This window comes from Tachypleus tridentatus, chromosome 4 (genome assembly GCF_004210375.1).
Source record: "Tachypleus tridentatus isolate NWPU-2018 chromosome 4, ASM421037v1, whole genome shotgun sequence".
Classification (NCBI taxonomy): Eukaryota; Metazoa; Arthropoda; class Merostomata; order Xiphosura; family Limulidae; genus Tachypleus; species Tachypleus tridentatus.
The window spans coordinates 58,825,000-58,848,416 of NC_134828.1; the positions used below are offsets into that span (position 1 = coordinate 58,825,000).

General features: G+C 33.6%; 1 protein-coding gene across 1 annotated transcript in view; it reads left to right on the forward strand.

Moving 5' to 3' along the window:
• The window catches only part of LOC143249204 (acetylcholine receptor subunit alpha-like), a 100,239-nt gene extending 77,177 nt beyond the window's left edge, over positions 1–23,062 (forward strand). The window contains exons 3-7 of the mRNA XM_076498677.1: positions 12,442–12,486; positions 15,139–15,248; positions 17,609–17,789; positions 18,451–19,329; positions 21,570–23,062. Of these exons, the coding sequence (XP_076354792.1) occupies positions 12,442–12,486; positions 15,139–15,248; positions 17,609–17,789; positions 18,451–19,329; positions 21,570–21,764 (1,410 nt within the window). The 3' untranslated portion in view covers positions 21,765–23,062. The remainder of the gene's footprint in view (positions 1–12,441; positions 12,487–15,138; positions 15,249–17,608; positions 17,790–18,450; positions 19,330–21,569) is intronic.
• Positions 23,063–23,417: the final 355 nt, after the last annotated feature.

Genomic DNA, 23,417 nt, shown 5'->3' on the forward strand with positions numbered 1-23,417 from the left:
TGTACACAAAATAAAATAAGCTTTGAATCTTGCCAGAATACGATGGTGACAGGCTCGCTTCCATTGGTGGCATGGTGCAGTAGTTCACCAAATATTGCTGACCAGCTCCTCATAGAAATTTATGATTGATAGAATAAGTGCTATTCCCGTATTTCTGGTTAGCTTTTCGGTTGTTAAATTTGGTGACGTATTAATGACTAAAGAAAGTATAACAGGAAGGAAGGAGAATTTCGGAATAGATTATGACGAGAAACGATTTAAAAACGTATATGTTCGTAATGATCACTAAGTGACATAATTTAGTGTCGGTACGTCGATATCAAACGTCCTACGTTAGGCTTACATATTGATTAAAATGTAGTTATATAAAAGAACAATTTTAATAACAATATTGCTTGAAATGCAATACATAACGTTTCTCAAAATACTCTGTACTTTCTGAATGTAAGTGTATGTTCTTTAGTAAAAAAAATGTTGAAAGACTTGGAATACGACCCTTAGCACTATCACAAATGCGTCGTGATAGTACATCGTATTTTACGTTATTTGAAGCACATGTCATTACTCGAAAAGCGTATTTCTTATTATTCAGAGGCGTCTACGGATTTACATCGCTAAAATCAGGGGTTCGGTTCCCCTCGGTAGACACAGCACATAGTTCGATGTGGCTTTGTTATAAGGAAAACACCCACACATACACATTTGTTATTATTAAAAATCAAGTAGAATGAGAAAAAACTTTAAGTACTCACATAATTTTTTACGAGTTTACAAATCCAGATTCAAATAAAGTAAAGTTATTTACAGTATTTTGTGTGACTTACAATGTCAAATTAATAAATACAAAACTAACTTGAATGTTGAGATAAAACATTTCTCATAAGATTTGTGAGTCGCACATTACTCCTATATCTGTGTATGGTATAGAGCGTTTAATTTCAGCAATAAATACAATGGTTAAGACAAGTGTTGAAACTAAGCGTTCACAATTTGTTAGATGTGATATGTGCAATGAGTTGTTTTTTTTAGGGGAACTCGTAGCAGGTATGTACATTTAAAGTAGCTAATAGTGAACATATATAATATGTATGTAGAGTTTGCAGGTTGAAGACTATTCTAATTAAAGATAAAAACTGTGGGAATAAAGTGGAAACTGTTGGAAATAACAGCATGATTTTAAGATGAGCTTAAGCTTTTAGATCTAAGTAATACAACAACTAACAATGACTTTCAGGAAGTTAGAAAAGGTACTATTAGTGTTAAAATAGTGTATTTAATTGTAATGAGCAAATTCTATAAAATAAATGATTTCAATCATTTCCTTGTACTGATGAGGAACTATTAAAGAGAAGGAAAATAAATAAAAAAAGAGGATGATATGAAGGTTATAGTTATACGACAATCAGTGAGGTAAATAACGAAAAAGAGTTAAGTTATGCTATCCTGAGACACAGGTGGAAGACATAATTGACAGAGCAAGAGATATGATGAAGGGGACTGGCAACAAAGTAGTCTTTGTTGTGGGTGTAAGGGCTAGTGATGTAAGGAAGGGTAGGTCAGAGGAACTAATGAACTAATTAATAAGTACAAGAGGTTGACAAAAGTATTTAAAGAAAAAGTCCACAACTTAATTTTGTCAGGGCTAGCGCCAAGAATTAATTGTAGGGATGAAATTATAAATAAGTTCCAAGGACTAAATGCTAGGCTTAGGTTCATAAGTAAGAATGAACAGATTGACTGGTGGACATACGGAAGCAGTTCAATAGAAAAAGATAACTTTCTGGAATAAGTGGTTTACATTGAGATATAATATGAACTGGCTTGTTTGAAAGAGTTGTTAATTCAGCTGTAGTGTAAGTTTTAAACTAGGACTAGCTAGTAGAGAGGCTAGGATAAACTAAATGCAAAATAGGTGTAGGAAAAGTTAGTGTACAAAATAAGTGTAGAAATGATTATGATGAGTATCTTAATTGTTACTATCGTAATGTTAGATGTATAAGAAATAAAACAGATGAATTTAGAGCACTTGTATAAATGGAAAATTTCGATATAATGGGAAAAATTGAAACATGGTTAAACTTAGATGGTTTTGATGACAGCAATTTCCTTGAAATACAGGGTTACAGGTTATTTAATAGAGATATGTAGAACACTTAAGAGAAGAGAAAATTGGGTTTATACGAGGAATGTGAGATACATCCTGTTTAGGTTGAATATATCAAAGATAATACCAATGAGACCTATTCCACTGGGGTTTCTATTAGTGGATATAGATGTAAAATGTTTCATGTGGGAATTCGTTAAAGCACTAGATGGTATTGATGAAATTAGTTAAAGCATTACAATGAGAGTAAGATTTCATTTGTTAATGAGGTTATAATTATGGTTGATTTTTATTTCAGGTGTATAGATTAAGAAATACAAGAGTGGAATCATAACGAAAAAAGGTTTTTAAAACTTCTTCAATAAATACTTAAAAAATCTATTACAAACAATGCTATTTTAGATTTATTTTTAACTTCCAATATAGAAATGATTGAGTGAGAATGTGCAAATTGAGGAACGTCTAGGTAGGAGTGATCATTGTTTTATTAGGGTCAATGTTTTGCTGCATATGAAGATGAGAAATAATGGTATTTAGGCTACAAGTTTCAAATAGGCAAATTTTAAGAGATTGTAACAAGAGTTATCTGTTGTGAATTGGGCAGCTGAGTTATTTGAAAACACTGGTCAGATGTAGAAACTTCTTAATAATGCATTTTTTTAAACATTCAAGGTAGACATATTTCTTTCTGTAAGTTAACAAAGAGTTACAAACTATCTCTTTATTAACCTGAAGATGATCTAAGAAGGTCAAAAAGTTGTTCTTTGCTTTATTATTAAAAAGTTAATACCTATACCAGTCGTTCTGAAATACAGGTTGGTTCACAAGAGATCCAATTAATGAAAAGCATCATAAATTTAAATTTATTGGTATAACAAATGATTTAGAATATTGTTGAAGACTAAAAAAGTTGACCAAACAGGAAATTAGGATATCAGAAAGGATGGAGACTAAATGATGGGTGAAAACATTAAGAATAGGATTTCTTTAAATACATTAAGAGTAAACAAAATGTTAGGATGGGAGAAGGACCTTTCAAGAATGATAAAGAAAGGCTCGTATGTGGTGATTATGTTTTGTTCGACTTTTAAATTACTTTTTCTTCAGTTTCTACTAATGAAAATTTAAGCAGTATTTTACATCTTGAACAGTTTGAAGATGGGTACAAGATGAGTGTATTCATTTTGAGCTTGTTAAAAATAATATTGGGAAGTTTAAAGAACGATAAATCTCCTGGACCAGATAATATTTCCTCAATGGTTTTAAATGACTTTAAGTATTGAATATGTGAGCTACTTGCTACAACTTTTTATAAGTTTTTGAATAGTGAGCAAGTACCAAATAATTGGAAGTTAGCTAATGTCACTCCTCTTTTCGTGGTAAGTTAGAAAATTTGTCCTAGTAATTATAGGCCATTTATTTTTACATTGGGGAAAATGTTGGAGAGTCTGATAAAATATATTTTGCAAAGCCATTTAACAAAGTTTATAATTTTACTGGATAGCCAACATGGTTCCAGTAAGGAAAAATCTTGCTTTATAAATCTTTAACATTCTTGGAAAAGGTTAGTATTCAGTAGATGAGGATAAGGGTGTAGGCTTGGTGTATCTGGATTTTCAGAAAGTATTTTACAAGGTATCACATAAATGTCTTATTAGAAAATGATTTCTATAAGTGCAGAGTATAAGTTAGCAAACTGGATTTGTTTGTTCGGTTGTAACTAAGCGCAAAACTACACAGCTGTGAAGTGACTATCTGTGTTCTGCCTACCACGGGCATCGAAATCAGGTTTCTAGCTTTGTAACTCCGCTTACATTTAGTTGCGCCACTGAGACAGCAAAGTGGATAGAAAAGTGGCTGGATAGAAGAAAGCAGAGGGTAGTTATAAATTGTGATCAGTCAAACTGAATTATTGTTACAAATGGGATGCCACAGAGTTCAGCCTTAGGACTTTTTGCTTTTGTGAATTTCTATCAACAACACAGATGAAGATATGGTATATATATTAATTACATTTGCAGATGATATTGAGGTCTAGGGTGTTGCTGAATATGAAGAGGGTGCTGCTGATTTACGAAAAGGCTTAGATCATTTAGTGAGTTGGACAAGTAAATGGCGAGTAGATTTAAATATAATAAATGCAAAATAATGCCTGTATGTTATAATCACTTGAATTATAAATATAACTTAGATGGGAATAACCTTAACAGTGACATAAAAAAGTAACCTGGTGTAACAGTTGATCAATCTCTTAAGCCATCCATGCTGTGTGATGTTTCTAGTGGTAAAGCAAATATAATTTTATGTTGTATCTACAGAAATATTAAATGCAAGCCTAACTATGTTATAATTCCATTGGTTAGGCCAAATTTGAACATTGTGTTTATTCTTGGGCTCCTTACCTTAGAAAGAACGTTGAATTGTTGGAAATTGTTTTAAAAAGGGTTACCAGATTGGTTTCTGAGACAGGAGGGTTGTCATACAAGAGAAGATTTAGATCTCTTAAATTGTTTTCTTTTGAATAAAGAAAAGTTATAGAGGATCGGATTCAGATAATTAAAATTGTAAAGGGAATCGATAGGGTTGATGCATTATCTTTTTCATAGTTATCAGTGAGAATAGTAGGACTAGAGGACACAGATATAATTTTGGTAGGGGAGGAGTTATCTTCATCTAAGACAGTGTTATTTTTCTAACAGGGTGGTTGGGCTCTGGAATAAATCGATGTGGATGCTGCGGAAGTAGTAAATTTTAGTGAGTTTTAGAAAAAACTTCAGAAGTTTTAGAAGAATTATATGAATGACAAGGACTGGCTGCAAGATATTTTAAAATTTATGTATATAATAGTTTTATTGAGTTTATTTTATAGGATGAGACAGCCACACTTACAAAGATAGACATGTTTAGATCAAGTAACAAAAAACACTTTTGATCTACCCTAAATCCACCTTTGGCAAACCACATTACCCCGAAAAGGGAGAAAAAATAGATGGGTTAAGATCCGTTTACTGAGGGTACTTATCTAGAATAATAATATTGCTTATATGCTTTCCTGTCTACCGCATGAAACATAAAAATTCCCTTTGTACAAAGGTAGATATATGATATACGATCAGATCAAAGACTAAACTGTTTTTGCCTTTGGTTAAAACTTTTATCTGTTTCTGAGGTACACACAGGGAATTTACCGCGAACGTGATAATTTCATGAATTTTATTTGTTTTTCTTTTGCCGTTACGTGTCTGTGTCGATAAAACAGAACACATGCGCCTTGCTCGTTAACAATATCATAATGATATTACGTCATCTATGATTTTCCAGTAATGGCATAACCTGCAGCTCAGTTATTAAAGTACGTAATTTTCTAAACGCATAAATATGACACTAGATAAACTTATTCATGACAATACTGTTACCAATGTTGTCCTATTAATAGCTATAGTAATTTACACTAAAATATTGCTTTATAAACTGAGAAGTATAACTTCCATTTTTACTAGTGCTTATTTAAAAAAAGGAATATTGTGTACCGTATTAATTTATCTGTACTAAAAACTGAAACGATATTTTTTGTAATACAGGGTGTTAGGAAAGTCACTGTGCAGTTTTGTCTGTTAAAAAATATATAAATGCTCAGTGACTTTTCGAACACCCTGTATAATAATTGAACTTTAATGTTTGTTTGGAATTTTGCGAAAAGCTATACGAGGACTGTCTGCGATAGTCGTCCCGAATTTAGCAGTATAAGACTAGAGGGAAGGCAGCTATTCATCATCACCCACCGCAAACTCTTAGGCTACCCTTTTACCAACGAATAGTGGGATTGACCGTCACATTATAACGCTCCCACTGCTGAAAGGGCGAGCATGTTTGGTAAAACGGGGATTCGAACCCGCAACCCTCAGGTTACGAGTCGAGTGCCTTAGCCACTTAGCCATGCCGAGCCTAAGTATATCTAAAAGAATGTAAGAGGATTGCATATTTGTCAAAGCAAGTTTTACTAATAAACATGTTAGTTACTGTAAAAATTAACAATTTTCTTTAATATGAAAATTCTAATTACGTTAAGTCCCAAATCATATACTAACACTTTACCACAAAAATTTACTGATAAAATAAAAACTACGAAATATCTAATTTGTACTTTCAATATGAAAGGTGCGTAATGCGTAATGAGCTTAGCACTCAGGTCAGAGACTCCAGGCTTCAGACTATATGTACGTATAGATTCGAATTTCCATACATAGCTAAAAGAGATCATATTGATTAAAGTTATCTCAGTTTCCGTGTCCAAGTTCTATCTTATGTGAACCAGGCGTAAATGTGTATCAGAATACAATATCTTTGTTGTCTTACTCAGTGCTCAGTTTTGTTACAGCTATAGATTTATGGATGGTGAGCACAACGATTGAAAAATATATTGACTCTAAGAACCAAATAAATATATTTATTATGTGTTCACTATTTCATGACAAGAGATATTCAGACCAGTAATGTACAACTACAAATACAAATTACTTCTTCGCACGCTTTTGTTTTATAATAGTTATATATTTTACATCAAAATTTTCATAACTACTTTGTAAGAAACGAAAAACCTTTAATTTCTTTCGGTTCTGAAATATCTTTTCTTGTTAGAGATATAAAAACCTTGTAACTAAAACCTGAAGAAAAATCGGCTTACAATGCAATTACCTTAAGATCACACGAGGAGTGAATGAAACATATATCGTAACATTTCTGTTTGGAGCATGAAATATCACTATTACCGAACATAAAAAAATGACATAAACTGACCAAGCCATATATTATAGAATATGAACTGAAATATAAGATCTTCAACTTAATTCACACCAATAGTAACTGAAAACCAAGAAACTATGGGCACGTAGACCCGGCATGACCAGGTGAGTTAAGACGTTCGACTTGTAATCTGAGGGTCACGGGTTCAAATCCCCGTCACACCAAACATGCTCGCCCTTTCAGCCGTGGGGGCGTTATAATGTGATGGTCAATCCCACTATTCGTTGGTACAAGAGCAGCCCAAGAGTTGGCTGTGGGTGGTGATGACTAGCTGCCTTCCCTCTAGTCTTACTCTGCTAAATTAGGGACAGCTGGCACAGATAGCCCTCGAGTAGCTTTGTGCTACAATCTACAATCAACAAATCTACTGCTAAGAGAATCACTGAAAGACATCCATGTTTTGCCTTTGTTGTACTTTTAAAGATGTAAAACCTATATCAAACTCTTGCTGATGTTATTTATGTTATTGCAGTATATTGTTCAAATACAAAACTTGTGTACATATTTTTAACAAAAGTAAGGATGCAGTATCAGCTAAACTACGTTGTCTGTGTAGGCTTAAAAAGTTAAAAGATAATATTCTGATAAACATGATCTATTTTTCACCCATTCCTATTGAAATCTAGTTATTATAGATGGAATAATGATTACTTTCTTTGTTCGACTACCAATACGTTTACCATTATCCCCACTACTGTGGAAATTTAACATGGAACCATTCGAGAAAAGAGCTTAACACTAAGTCCTTGTATCCAGGTATGATATGTGAATACATCTGAGTAATATGATCTCACATTCCTATAATGTTAGGAATACGGCTAAGAAAGAGAGATCTTTAGACCAAATAGCTACTGATTACGTTTTTAAGGATCTGAAGTTCATTAACTATCATAGGTTAAAAGTTCGTAAGTTTCCTGCCATGACTCGAGATCAGAGAAACCTGTATCACAATAATCTATTCATTGACATACCTGTCAATCATCAGGTTCATTTTTCTGCATTTGGTTTAATAATATTTATAATGAACAAGTATGCTAAGTCTTTTCACAATATTCATACTCGCATAGGAACAAACACGATATTGTCATACATAATTATGAAGGTTTCTTGACAATACTAAACCTACATGTCTACTGTCTTTTTTGCTCTTTTAACACTTTATTTGTACTCAAGTTCAAGCCATATTAATGAAATTTCATAATAATTTTAAAAAACAAAGCTTTATGAATTCTCAATTACGAAACTTTTTATTAACTAACGAAAACACTTAAAAGATGTACTGGACAATATTTATTCTGCTCAACATTTTTTTGTGCATTCAACCTTTTTAACGTCATAACATGTTGTGAACATACTTTTGTACATCTTAAAACAAATTTCTAATGTCGTATTGTAATACTAATTTATTTGAAGCCCTCCAGTAGTACAGCGCTATGTCTGGTTATCGATACGCATGGTGGGTAGAGCGCCAGTGGCTTATTGTGTAGCTTTGTTCTTAACTACAAATGAATAAAACTAAACTAAAAGTTTCTTGAACGCTATGCTTACATAGTTGAAACTTTAATAAATTCTACGATTTTTTTCTCGGGTATCATAACTGTAACAACATCTCTGTTTTACGTTTTGAAAATAAAAAAATAGTACATCTCTCTACTATTATCATTGTTTTACGTTAGTTATCGTAAATTATAACTTGTTTTCCTACACAGCACATCAGGTGTGTTACAACAGTCGTAGCTGTAACTTTCAGTGGTGTTTTCATATTTTTCAGGATATATGTTTTATTTCTTTTTTTTTAATATTTAACTTCAGTAATTTATGGTTGGCTACACTCACGGGGGCGAGAAAAGTGTGATTTTTCATTTAACGATTACATTAGTACAACTTTATATATTTATAGTTCTATAAGGCAAGCCCATATGTTTACAGTTCTACCAATTAGACTTATATACGTACAACTCTATTAATTAACCTTCATACATTTTCAGTCGATAAATCGAAAAAGTCCATAAGTTCACATTTTTATAAATACGAGTAAGGAAAATTAGATATAAAGTTATTTACTGGGTAATTGACCGTTCAGTAGAAAATGTCCTCGAAACTCTTCATGGGTTGAGTTATATAAAACACTACATATATAGCAGGGGTTCCCAACCGATGGGTCGCGACCCCCAGGGGGGTCGCAAAGCCTTGGCAGGGGAGTCGCGTAGCCTTGTTAGAAGTAGCTTGGGATAACATTAATTTTATTTCATCAATTACATTTTCATGCTCTTACATTTTTTTTTGTTTCGGTGCAAAGCAAAACGTGTGCTACGTTAGTTCAATGTCATTAGGTGATATTATGGGTGTATGTATGCGTGCCTGTGAGTGAATGTGTATGTGTCTGCAACTGTATGTATGTGTGTACTAGTGAGTAGCGTGTATGTGAGTGCACGCTCATGTACGTATGCTTGTGTGTCTGTTTAGTTGTGATTAAGTGTGTGTGTGCTCGCTGTCGACACGTGAGTCACATGTCCGTTGCTGATTGGTGGATGACGAATCGCGCGACTGGCCACGCTCCCTTCCCTCCCAATACTTACCCCATCATTACTCTACCTGCACCCCCCACAAGTAGTCAGTGTAAGATCTACAGTTGCCAAAGCGTTCATTATTCAACATTTTTATTTTATTTTAACAAGGAGATAAGTAAGCAGTAGAGGTGAGTTGTGTTCGTGGCTAAACGGCGCAGATACTCAGAATGCTACCTCAACATTGGCTTCACCACTGTGCTCGCCAACGACGGCATCGAGAAACCACAGTGTGTTTTGTGCCATGCTGTCTTGAGTGCAGAGTCAATGGAACCATCAAAACTCAAGCGTCATCTCGAGACGAAACATCCAGAACACGCAAAGAAGGGTTTGGATTTCTTCAAACGGCATGAACGGTGTCTTAAAATCCAAAGAATCGATATAAGTGGATCGTTTCAGCAGCAGAGTGCAGTCGTAGTGGAAGCTTCATATGAGATTGCATTCGAAATTGCTAAACAAAAAAAGCCTCAAACGATTGGAGAAACACTTCTTAAACCCTGCATGATGAAAGCAGTAAATCTTATTCTTGGGAGAAGCCAGTGCAAAGAAGATGCAGCAAGTATCCCTGTCAAATAATACTATACAGAGGCGCATTTCTAAAATGTCTATGGATGTGAAGGAACAGGTTTTGACTGAAATCAAGGGTTCCCCTTTGTTCTTCTTTCAGCTCGACGAGTCAATAGATATAAGTTCATGTTCTCAGTTGCTTGTCTTCGTGAGATACATTAATTCAGGTGACATCAAAAACAAATTCTTATTCTGCAGTGCACTTGAAACCACAACAAAAAGCTGATGATGTCATGGAAAAAAATTTCAACTTTTTTTCAAGACAAAGATCTTCAATGGGAAAACGTGTGTGGGGTTTGTACGGATGGGGCACCGGCTATGCTGGGATCGAAATCAGGATTCCAGTCGAGAGTGAAGAAGCTAGCACCTCAAGCAAAGGGCATCCACTGCATGATTCACCGATATGCTCTCGCCAGTAAGACTGTCCCTGCCTCTCTGCAGGAAGTGCTTGAATCTGTAATCAAAATTGTAAATTATGTGAAGACTCAAGCACTCAACACTCGCCTATTCAAAGAACTATGCAAAGACATGAATGCTGACCACGAAGTCCTTCTCTTCTACACAGCAGTACGTTGGTTGTCGAAAGGAAACGTTATTAATCGTGTCTTTGAAATGAAAGATGAAATAAAGCTATTCCTGGAGACTCAAGAAAGGAAAGATCTTGTAGCTCACTTCGAAGATGAAAGATGGAATAAAAGGGTTGCGTACCTAGCCGACATTTTTGACCAGCTGAACAAGCTCAATTTGAAGCTTCAAGGAAGGGAAACACATGTTCTCCTTTTTCAAGATAGTCTTCGGACCTTTGTTTCCAAACTACAGAACTGGCGTCGGAAAACCAATCTTGGAAACATCGCTATGTGTGAAACACTTTGTGGAGTGACGGATGAGTCTCAGATCCAACTGGATCAGTTCCTCAAGGATGAGATTACTGAACATCTTCAGTCTCTAGAAAAGGAAGTCGAGCGTTACTTCCCTGAGCTATCACAGGAACAGGAGGCCCTGGTAAGGAACCCATTTTGTACTGAACTTAATGTATCCAGCATCCCAGATGATATCCAAGATGAATTTCTGGATCTAAGGAACGACTCTTCAGCTCGTGATCTCTTCAAGGTGAAATCCGTGACTCAGTTCTGGTGCGCTATGTATCAGTCATACTCCAAAGTCAGCATGATAGCTTTACGTGTCCTTGTTCCATTTGCTTCTACCTACTTGTGTGAGGCAGGATTTTCCACTCATGTCAATATAAAAACAAAGAATAGGACCAGATTGGATGTTGGAGATGACATGAGACTGGCTCTAACAAACGCTCGGCCACGAATTTCAAAGCTTGCTGCTGAAATGCAACATCAGGCACATCACTCGCTGGGTTGGATAGCTGTTCAAACCTATGTTAATATTATTTTAAGAAATATATGTTCTTTTTTGTGAATTCAGGTTGGACCAATGTGATTTAATTTGCTAATAAATAATTACAGAATTTTAAAATATTTTTTAGATGTTTATTTCCCTCTCCTTCACAGAAAATAAAAGAAAAATTAAGCTGCTGATAGTAAGCCCTAAGTAGGGGGGTCACATGGGTTTCAAACTTTTAGGTAAGGGGTCGCGAGTGCCAAAAGGTTGGAAACCCCTGATATATAGCTTTGCTGTTTAATGGAATATACTATTACTGACCCGAACAACAACTGCATCTTTCTTGAAGACCTAAGAATTTTTTTCAGTATAAATAATAGTCACTAATTCAGGTTGTAATGATGTAAATGTTTGCAAATAACAGGACAGCTGAGAGAAATATTCATGCTTTACGTATTAATAAGCAAAATTTTTGTAAATATAAAGCATTCAAGTTATTCTTATTGCACTTTCTTAACTTGGTTAACTAATTTTGGTTTAAGTGTTATAAATATATTTTGTTAACTAGAAATGTTTCTATCATTTTATGAATCAATCATAGTTGTAATGGATTTATCAGATCTAATTATGTATTACTGTCTGTTATGACAGCCAAATATCATCGAGAACGATTAGATTTCATTGTAATTTTATCATCTTTTCATTTATATTCTACATAATAGTTCAATTCATGTATCTTAACTCGGATGAATATTCTTTCACATTACATTCACTCGCTAAATGTTGATACATTTGATTAATTAGCGAGCATAACTTACACATGTATAATATAAACTTAGCTTTAAATATGACCTCAGTCCACATCGCAATTAATTTTTAGGATTTAGTTTAGAAAAACAGTATTTGTGCATTGATGAATGTTTCCTTAGGTTTTTAAATTAACATTTAATGCTTTCGAAAGTCAATGATTTATTAGTAGATATAAATTATCTTAAATAATGAATGTTAAACTATGAACAATCTTTACTCTTTGTTTTACTTTTCTCACAGAACCTAAAGGAACAAATAATGACAACCAACGTTTGGGTGGAACAGGTGAGTGAAGGCTGGCTTTATTTAATAAATTTATTTTGTTTTTGTTTAGACAAAAAACTACTCAGACATATCAAGGAGCTTTAGAGAGATAAATTTAACTTTTGTCTAGTTGGTAACTATTAAATATTCTAAGCAATGAAAGAAAATGCAAGATGGAAGAAAAATGAGTTTAATTTTTAACTAAATTATAATATTTAAAAAGTAATCCTCCTTGAAATATGTTTCGGTTAAAACATTAAATTTGAAACAGGCCATCACTTTCATGTGCTGCTATTGTTATGTTTTAGTTTATTAAGATCCATCGCTATTTTACAGTTTATTAATATCTTTTTTTTTACCAGTTTTTGTATCAATAAGTCCCAAAAATACTGTTGAGTTAAGTGTGCAGGTATAATATAACATACTCATCACTCTGTGTATATATAACCGTTACATATTATTTATTATATGTGTTATTCATGTTATGCTGCTAGCTGTTCGTTCCGGAATAAAGAACAACGAGCAAAACACAACATATTTACGCATTAATTGCAAAAATTTATCAACAATACAATTCTGTAATTTTGTGGTTTATGTTTTTTTTATTTATTTACAACAGCTGTTTGTAATTTGTTTCAGGTGGAACTGATCTTAACTTGAAACTCTACCACACTATGATTAGAAGGCACATAAATATAGTATAAGATAAGGATTATATATACTTCTGAAAATCTGAGTAGCACATGTAATGCATTGCTCCACTGCGACATTACGTTGACTGTGACTTACACGTTATGCTGAATTTCATATGCAAAGTCCTTTGGATACAACGTGATAAACTCTCTGGTATGTAGTGAGGACTTGTAAGCGTGTTCTATGACGATATATTTGAATACATTGAAGGTCACCTTCAAAGTCAGTGGCATGTATGTAGACAAAAACAAACAAAACCTTTTAAATCCAAAATAAAGAAAACACTCTTCAAGAAAATAGTTGTAGGCGTAATCGCACTCATTCTATGTATGTGGAGTTGTAAAACAGAAGAACAGAGATTTAAAGTGGTATATCAAAAATTTGCATAAGCTGATTATTTAATTTTTGAAAGATCCTAAAGCTTAAACAGTTTTACAATAAAGGTTTCTTACACAATAAAGCGTGTACTCGTTGTGTTGCACCTGCTCCTTAGTCATTTGTTTGTTTTGAACTTCGCGTAAAGCTACACTTGAGCTATCTACGCTAGCCGTCCCTAATTTAACAGTGTAATACTAGAGGGAAGGCAGCTAGTCATCATCACCCACCACCAACTCTAGAGTTACACTTTTACCAAAAATAGTGAGATTGACCGTCACATTATAACGCCTCCACGGCTGAAAGGGCGAAAATGTTTAGTGTGATAGGAATCGAACTCACGACACTCAGATTACGAGTCTAGCGCCCTTACTACTTGACCATGTTGGGCCATCTAATTCCTATGACTAACGGCACACTATTCATTTTTAGAACAGACTGTTATGGACTTATTTTGTTAGGGTGTCACCAGATAAACGCTTATAAATAGTATTCTGAACGCCAAATGAATGTCATTCTTAACGTCATATGGTAGAAAATGAAAACCAGGAGCTGCATACTATCGGTTTGTTTGCGTTTAAACTTTTTGCGGGTAATCCAAAAATAACAATCGAGCTTGACAGTGAAGCTGCTATATTGGCATTTCTCATATTTATTGCTTGTTTGACACCATTTCGAATACGTTATAATGTTCACCTAACATGCTTTTATATCTATAACTGTTGTTGTTAATTTTTGGTTTAGAATGTTTAGTTTATTATAAAAGCAAAAGCCATTTCTATGCAATAATTTTTAAGGCATGAGTTTTTATTCGACCATGGATTACCTCAATGATATGGTCACACATGAGGTAAAAAAAAATCGTTCAATAATACTAACAATTACTTTCCTAGCTCCATCCATTTCTGAATTATTTGCCTATCATTTGATTGGTATAATACTAAAACTTTCTATAACTTATTATAGGACTATAATGTCTAAAGTACATTAGAAAAACTATAATCACTCTAACTAAGGATCTTTTTATAATCACATCAAGTAACGTTAATGTCCGAGAATATTAAAACTATCATCACACCAACAAACAATCTGTTTATAATCACATTAAGTAACGTTAATGTTCCAGTATATTAAAACTATCACCACACAAACAAACAATCTGTTTATTATCACATTAAGGAACAGGTTTTATTTTATATTGTTAGGTCTGAAGTACATTAGAACTCTCATAACATTCTGTGTTGTTTCAAGTATATTGGAAGAGTTAACTCACTTCGGGCAATAGCGTACATTTAATACAGAAGAATTACATTAAATGATGATTTGTAACTAATGCTGGAAAAGTCCAACACACAGAAAAAGACAGATAAATTCAGTAAAGGTGAGCTTGGATATAAAGTTGAACAACAATAAGTTTGATACATGCAACAACGACCGCTATCGTTTAGTACGAAATAATTTTGTAAAAATACACTAATGTACATTTTCCTGTGTTTTACTTTAAGTTGTTAAATAATACGTTACCATATCTCTGTACATATTTTCACTTGTCAGATATTTTATAGTACGCGAACTTAATACATATCATCTGCTTAAATATTTCAGTACTGGGAGGACTACAAGCTTAAGTGGGATCCAAGAGAATATGGAGGGGTAGACATGTTGCATGTGCCTTCTGATCACATCTGGAGACCTGATATAGTTTTGTATAATAAGTAAGTCTCAACAGGTATCTATCTGCGTGTTTTGTCGACTGTATGTTTTTCTTTTCTAAATGTAGCGAAAGTTTGTTTTGAGCTCCAGAAGCTGCCTGAAGTGCATACAGATGAACGTTCTTCATAGTTTTCAATGTAACCTGTGGTTGATGCTACCATATAACCACTCCAGGCAAATATGTTTGAATTTCCCATAAAGCTACCGCAGAGTTATCTAAATGAGCCTTCCCTAATTTTTAAAGTTATAGACTTAGAGGAAAGGCAATATAGTCAACTTTACCCACCGCCAACTGTTAGGCTACTCTAATTTAATAGTGTAAATCCACTGTTATCTTTATAACTCACCTACAACCCTAAAGTTCGGAGCGCGATTTTTATTTTTAGGAGGTAACGGGGCGAAATATACAAAACCTCAGATCTACAGTCTACACAATAAGCACTGGGCATGAATTATAAGCGATTGGCACACGTTGAATCGAATGACGTTTACAAAACCGAATCTGAATTGTGTTTGCAAACCTTGATACCCGATAATGCTAAACAGAATTTATGTTACATTCTACCAGAATTAGGTGTTAATAATGGCAAATTAGTTTAGAGAAAGATAATAAACTTCTAAGAAAGTCAGACCGATAAAAACAAAATTCTGGAAAACAAAATTAGAAATAACTCATTATTTCCGTACGAAAGACTTCGTAAAGGAAATTTTTTTTTTTTTCGTAATCTGTTCTTGCGGTTGCAAAGCTAACTTCTTGTTTAAAAATATCATGAGAAAATGGGTTCACTAATATTGAAATTGAATGCAGGAGCAATCTAGATATTTCATCCCATTCAGAGTGAACCATGCGTAATGTTAGTCCAAACTGTATATCTTTCATAAACCTCAACAGCCAGGATTTATTGAGTCCAACACTGCAAACGAACGCATCCATTGTTTCCAAAGATTCTTCCAATGTTTTATTAAAAATGGATTCGCGATACCTTTCATGAGGTGTATCAATGTTTAAAACTGCTGACCGTTTCTGAATTTCACGAACCAAACTACTCCAAACCTGTCGAACATACTGATACGGACTCAATTTTAAAACTGAAATGAGTTAACGTGTCGCCATCGTTAATGAAAAGGATGCTTCAATCTGTTGAGAAAGATGTATAGTCAGTAAATCAGAAACACAATAAGATGCCCAACATCATTCAGATAAATCTGTACAGTTCACTTATGAGTTAAAGATACGAGGACTGATATATACTACAACAAGATCATCCTCACCTTTATATACGGGTTAACTCCAGATCTTGTAACGAATAAAATCTAAACTTATTCCTAACAAAATAATGATTACTATAGGTGGACGAAGTTTAGACATTTTATAAATGTGAAAGCTTCAGTTTTGTATATATATTTTTTAATGTTCTGTTCACTTCTTCTAAACTCTAAAGTGACTGGTTTAATCGATTTCTCCCCTGAGCCAAAGCTTTTATTATTATCATAAACGTCATCACAAGAGTAAAGTGAGTGGATTAATTACATTCGTTTGAGTTTCACTGTTTGTCTAGTAAGCAGGTAGACAGCATGGTAGTACACAACATCAAACTTTTTTTGACTGTCTTTCTTACATTGTTAATTTTTGGTTGGTTGGTTTTTCAGAATAACTAAACTATTCACTATCGGGATACTTATTCTACAGTAGTTTGGCAAGTTGAGTTTATTTTATTTTATGTGTTTGTTCTTTATTTCAGAATTTTCACTAAAAGGGTCACAAAAGCTAAATGTGAGTAGCCGTTCCTAGTTTTGTTATGTTGGGTTAGAGGGAAGTGAACAACACCCACTGCCATCTTTTGAGGTACTCTTGTTTGATCGAATAATGGAATTTGGTTGTTACATGTCGTCAAAGTAAAAGGCGTGTTTTAGTGGCAGTGAATCCCTATATTCCCAATCGGAGCACCCTAGCTCTGCTCAGACTAATACAATGTACTAAATAAAACCAGTTTTATATGTTTAAATATACTTAATATTTTTTCTAATTAAACAATAAGTTTAGTTTCGTAAAACCGAAAAATTGTTTAAAAAATTGTATTCTGTAAGACGACAATGACTCAGTACTTCATGGTAAAAATATTGAACAAATATTTCAATTTTAATGAAAATATTCGTTTTAACGTTGAAAATTAATTTTAGCTTCTGTGTGAGTAGTTTATAGAGAGACTGTAAATGCTATTTAAGATATCTTACATACATTTAGTTAGATGAGAGAGAGGTTTAGTTTCTGCTTTTCCACAAGAACACCCAATAACTTTCGATGATTCAATGCCTACTTCTGTTCAGAATTTTGACGATGAGATATTTTCTATTATTTCAGTGCAGATGGTAACTTTGAAGTTACTCTAACCACAAAGGCTCAAGTAAATTTCAAAGGTCTCATTGAATGGAAGCCTCCAGCTATCTATAAGAGTTCATGTATCATCGACGTTGAGTACTTCCCTTTTGACAAACAAACCTGTGTCATGAAATTTGGATCTTGGACTTACGATGGGTTTAAAGTATGGTGGACTCATAGATAATATTTCATATAATAATTAGTTTTCCTTTTCATTTTAGTATGTCAAAATAATTATAATTTTGTTCATTCTGGTAAACGACTATTTTCCACCTTATGTTCTCACATTGTAATGTACCTTGTAAAATTAAATATTTAATATATATTTTAACGCGGTATTTCTTAATCTATTTTGTTCTGCTGATCTGGATTCCTATCTTTTTTTTTGTAACTACATTGTCTGTTTAAATAAAGAGACTGTTACTGATGCTTTAGTGAATAGTAATAAGAACAAGAAAATTGCATAGTTAGGTTATGTGTTTATCATTTGTTGTTCTTGGATTATATAGATTTTCTCAACAAAAAACAGCCGTTTTTACATATAGATTATATAGATTGTTCTGTAATATTTATGTATTACAGTCTTCTCTTGAATTCTATACCGCATGAAAATTGTCTGAGTAACTCGAGCCAACAAGTTGTACACACTTCATATTTGTACAAAATATTTTTAGTTACCTAGTTGTGTTTACTTTGAATATTAATAGATCTTGCAAATAAAGGTAAATGATTTTATTTTGCTCTCGTAATCCATGTATAACGAGTTCTATTTTACTTAGCTTAGCATATACAGTTTTGCGGTGATTGCGTTTTCTCTTCTGAAGGTAGACCTGCGACACAAGGAAGAGATTCAAGGAACAAATCGAGTCGAGATTGGAATTGACCTGAGTGAGTTCTACCTGAGCGTGGAATGGGACGTACTGGAAGTTCCGGCTGTTCGCAACGAAAAGTACTACACGTGCTGTGAGGAACCCTACATCGACATCACCTTCAACATCAGCATGCGAAGGAAGACACTCTTTTACACAGTCAACCTTATTATCCCCTGCATGGGGATTTCTTTCCTGACTGTTCTGGTGTTTTACCTGCCCTCTGACAGCGGGGAAAAAGTGACCCTCAGTATTTCCATTCTGTTGGCCCTGACAGTGTTCTTCCTTCTTCTGGCGGAAATCATTCCGCCTACGTCGTTAACTGTGCCTTTGTTGGGCAAGTACCTGCTCTTCACCATGATCCTCGTCACACTGTCTATCTGTGTTACTGTTGTGGTGCTTAATGTGCACTTTCGCACGAGATCCACCCACCGTATGAAACCTTGGGTGAAGCATGTTTTCATGCAGCTGTTGCCTCGTCTTCTCCTCATCAGGAGGCCGTCAGAAAATTCCACTGACTCAAGAAAGGTTATGGTTCGAACCTGCAACGGTACAGAACTCCATGATTACAATTCCCACAGGGATTCTTTTCCTCGAAGAAACAGTTATGACACTGAATATGCCCCTGAAATCAATTATAGCGGTTGTAGAATACATGGTCCTGGTGTTCGTTCTCTTGCAACGATGGGAAGCCCTGTGACATCAGAACAACAGGAGCAGGCGAGGACTCCTCCGGGAGTTAGAAGACTACATTTTTGTCCGGAGTTTGAGAGAGCAATGGAGTCTGTCCGCTTTATAGCAGATCACACTCGACGATATGAAGAACACATATCTGTAAGTTAAAATTTAATTTTGTAAAAGCAATTGATTAAAAAGTTCAATGTGATTTTTTTCTCACTGTAAAATTCCATTAACAATTCTCATAAGTAAAACATTATTTTGTGTTAATGAGGAACTCTGAACCATAATGTGTGTACCGTAAGATTCAATACTTTTGTGAAACTTACTTAAAAAAATACAAATGGCTCATCATAAATAATCAACAAATCGTCAGTTTTTATCTTATGTTTTAGCATTGTATTAATGATCACCAATTTCATAATGGTATTAAAAACGGTGCAACTTAATAAGCTAAAGTTATTTAACTTTGTTCTTACATGCAACAATTAGAAGACTTTTGTTAATAATGATATTACTGTACGCGCAGCTTTTTGAGTTAGATCATTACTGTTTGTCAAGGAGAAAATTCTTGATTCATAAGATCATTACCGTTTGTCAAGGACAAAATTCTTGATTCATAAGATTAATGGTATCTGTCAGGGACAAAATTTTTGATTCGTAAGATCAATACTGTGTGTCAATAACAATATTCTTGATCAGCATTCAACTGTCTCTTAAAAAGCAGCTTCATTCGAGCCTCAAATCCAATTCTACAGAAACGACAAAAGCACTAATTTTATTCAGAAATGTGATGCGTACAACAGATTAAAAAAATAAGGTTATTATTTGTATGTTTTTCAATTTGATATGAAAGAAAGATTCAATAAGCTAATGAACAACAACTATGTTATGATTAACCTGCCGAAATGACCAAGCTCAAATATGTAAATACATAAGTTTTAGAAATGGTTATAACGCCCTCTGTAGGCAGTTACGAGACATTTAATAGACTGTTTCTTTAGCAAATTAACGAAGTGTTTCTGCTTCTGTGTTAAGCACATAGTCGTACAGTATCTGTACAAGGATCTGTTGTTGTTTTGAATCTCCCGCAAAGCTAATCGAGGGTTATCTGCGCTAGCCGTCCCTAATTTAGCAGTGTAAGACTAGAGGGAAGGCAGCTAGTCATCACCACCCACCGCCAACTTTTGGGCTACTCCTTTACCAACGAATATTGGGATTGTACGTAACATTATAACGCTCCCACGGCTGGGAGGGTGAGCATGATTGGTGCGACCGGGATTCGAACCCGCGACCCTCGGATCTGTTTTGTACCAATCACGGATATTGAAACATGATTTTTTTAGCGTTAGAAACCTACAAACTTGCTACTGAGCCAATAAGAGTGGGAGGGTATAATAACAAAATGAGCTACTACGACTTGGTCGCTTGAAGATATTTATAGCTATCTGAAGATTGAAATTTATAATTTACTAATTTCGTAATTTTTACTGAACTTACATAAAAAAGATAAATCGTTTGTAAATAACGACCTTCAGTAGGATAATAAAAATACTGTGTCAAAAGAAAATTCACTTAATTAGCTTTACACTTTTTAAAATTAATTCCTATTTGAATTTACTACACCCCCTAATTACAGCGTGTTGCTCCAGTCGTAAAAAGGTTCATATGAGGGTACTTTGATCAAATGTAATTCAAATGAACGATGATGCCCTACATTGCTAATCATGTTCATTCTAATGGTCTCCATTACATGTTGTTACCCAGCACTTAAACGACCACTGTAATAAGCTTCGGCAATTGACGTCGCGGTCAACCAAGACCGTACGTCTGGAAAACCTTTTCACAAAACCTCTAATAGAAGTTAACTTTTAAAACTTATTTTTATATATAAATTAGCCTCTAAAGCTTATTTTATATAGAACCTAGCCTCTAAAACTTGTTTTAAATAGAAGTTAACTTTGAAAAATACTTTTAAATATACCAACAGCATAAAAACCCGTTGTAACTACACTGGGAAACTTTATCTTCGGAAAGAGGTGTAATAAATAAATCACTTCTTAAATCATCGGTGATGACATATACGGATCTAATGGTCCGGAATTTGCCATGAACCAAATATTTTTACGATAAACATGATAATTTCTTTGAATCTATGACAACACACTATTTAAGTAATGTTTACAAATCGTTAAAATCAAGTGTGGTTAAGTTTTTGTAGTGCCTTGTATGTGATAAGATTAATTTTTAACTTATCGTTCTTGACGCTATACGAAACTCAAAGGATGTATGTGTAGAAATCTGTATTTTTTATTGCAACACTATTTGATTTTAAACTTTTTAAGCTTGTTGACAGAAAAGAATATATATATATATATTTATTATATTATGTTCAGATGAAAGAGGATTGGAAATATGTTGCCATGGTGTTGGACCGCCTATTTCTTTGGATATTCACAGTAGCTGTCCTCGTAGGCACGTGTGGTATTATTCTTCATGCCCCAACGCTTTATGACAACCAGGAACCAATTGATGTAAAGCACTCAGAGGTTGCTATTTCAACTAAACATCACAAGTTATTTTATTCGTGAACTGAATAATGGAACCGTTTTTAGTTCGTATTGAAATAGAACTTAGCAAGTTCAGTTTTGAACATCACACAGTTGAGCTGAACCTCTGCGCAAATAAGTCATTAATTAATGTCTTGGTTCGAAAGCTGCCAAGTAAATCTCATGTGCTTATCTAACCAAAGATAATACATGAATCGTTTAGGATACTATTGATTGTGCTTCCATTGTGGTTTACGGAAATTTATAACAGACTGTCGAGATACCCTTGAGTGTGGGTAATGGGTCATCACATGGAGTTAAACGAACGAATGAAGTGTTACTATTATGGCTTTAGGACTATTTTCCAATTGAAGAATACAATATTATTCAAAAACACGTTTAGCGAAAAGAAAAACAAACAATGTTCTATTTAATTAATGTTTATTGCGCATGTTAAAATATGATTAGGATAATTTGACTTTAACGTCCTAAAAGCTGCTCAATGTTTATTTGGATCTATCTATCATAAGTGAATAATTATATTTTACTTTGTACAGAATGTCGATTAGTATGAACGGCTAGGATGATAATTACTGTCTAAATATCATACAGTGTATAAAATACATACAAAATTGTTAAACGTAAAAATATCTTCACAATGAACACTACACGGATCGAATTTTGAATTTTACTGTTACAAGCCCTCAAGCTTACTGCTCAACCATTAAAGGGCATCAAAAACACATCAGTGAAATATTTAGAAAATATGTGTAGATCTACGGTAATTTTAATTATTGTAGTGAGTTCTGATTATATTTTCTAACTGGCTGATAAAGAAAGATAATATTATATGAGATATTGTTTATGATAGAAATTAATAGTAATAATGCTTAATAGAAGATATAGGCTGCGTATCTGTGATGTGTGACAGAATTTCGTTATGGGTAACAACAGTTAACCAATTCATCTCGACATTTCAATAGCTCGTGTTTCCCACTTCCAGAACAAATTATGTTTCGTTATTTTAAAAAAAATATTTTATAAAACATAAATGATGTATAATAAAATTACATTTTTTTTTACTTAAAACTACTGTTACATGTTTATGCAATGGTTATTTTTATGAAATGTAGTCCAGAATGCAAATGTATAGCCGTAGATTACATATATTATTTAGGTTTAGTCTAGCTGCAAACAGAAACCTTAATAAAAATACAGCATCGCATATCATTACATTTATGAAATTCAATGACAGTTTAGTTAACGAATCTTTTATCTTTAATATATATATATATATATATATATATATATATATATCTGTGTGTGTGTGGATTAAGTATATATTAAAATGTTATCTCTAGTTGTAACAATTTACTGCGATGCGTTGAGCTGATAAAAGCAAATTCTTTTATCACAGAAGATTGTTTTTAATAAATAGAGTTTAATACTTAAAATAGAATTTTGTTTTTTATTATATCATGATAGTTACAAGCTTTAATATAGTTTTAGGTGCTGGTCAAAAATTAAAGTTACAAAACCTACTGTAGTATTTATTTTTAAGATATATGTAATATTTATATGCGTAGTTATTTGTTTTGGAGTTTCCAGTCTTGAAACAAAGTATCTAAATCGGAAGATAGGAGAAAAATCATTGTGACTATGTTTCTCAAACAGACTGTTTTATAAAAAAATTGT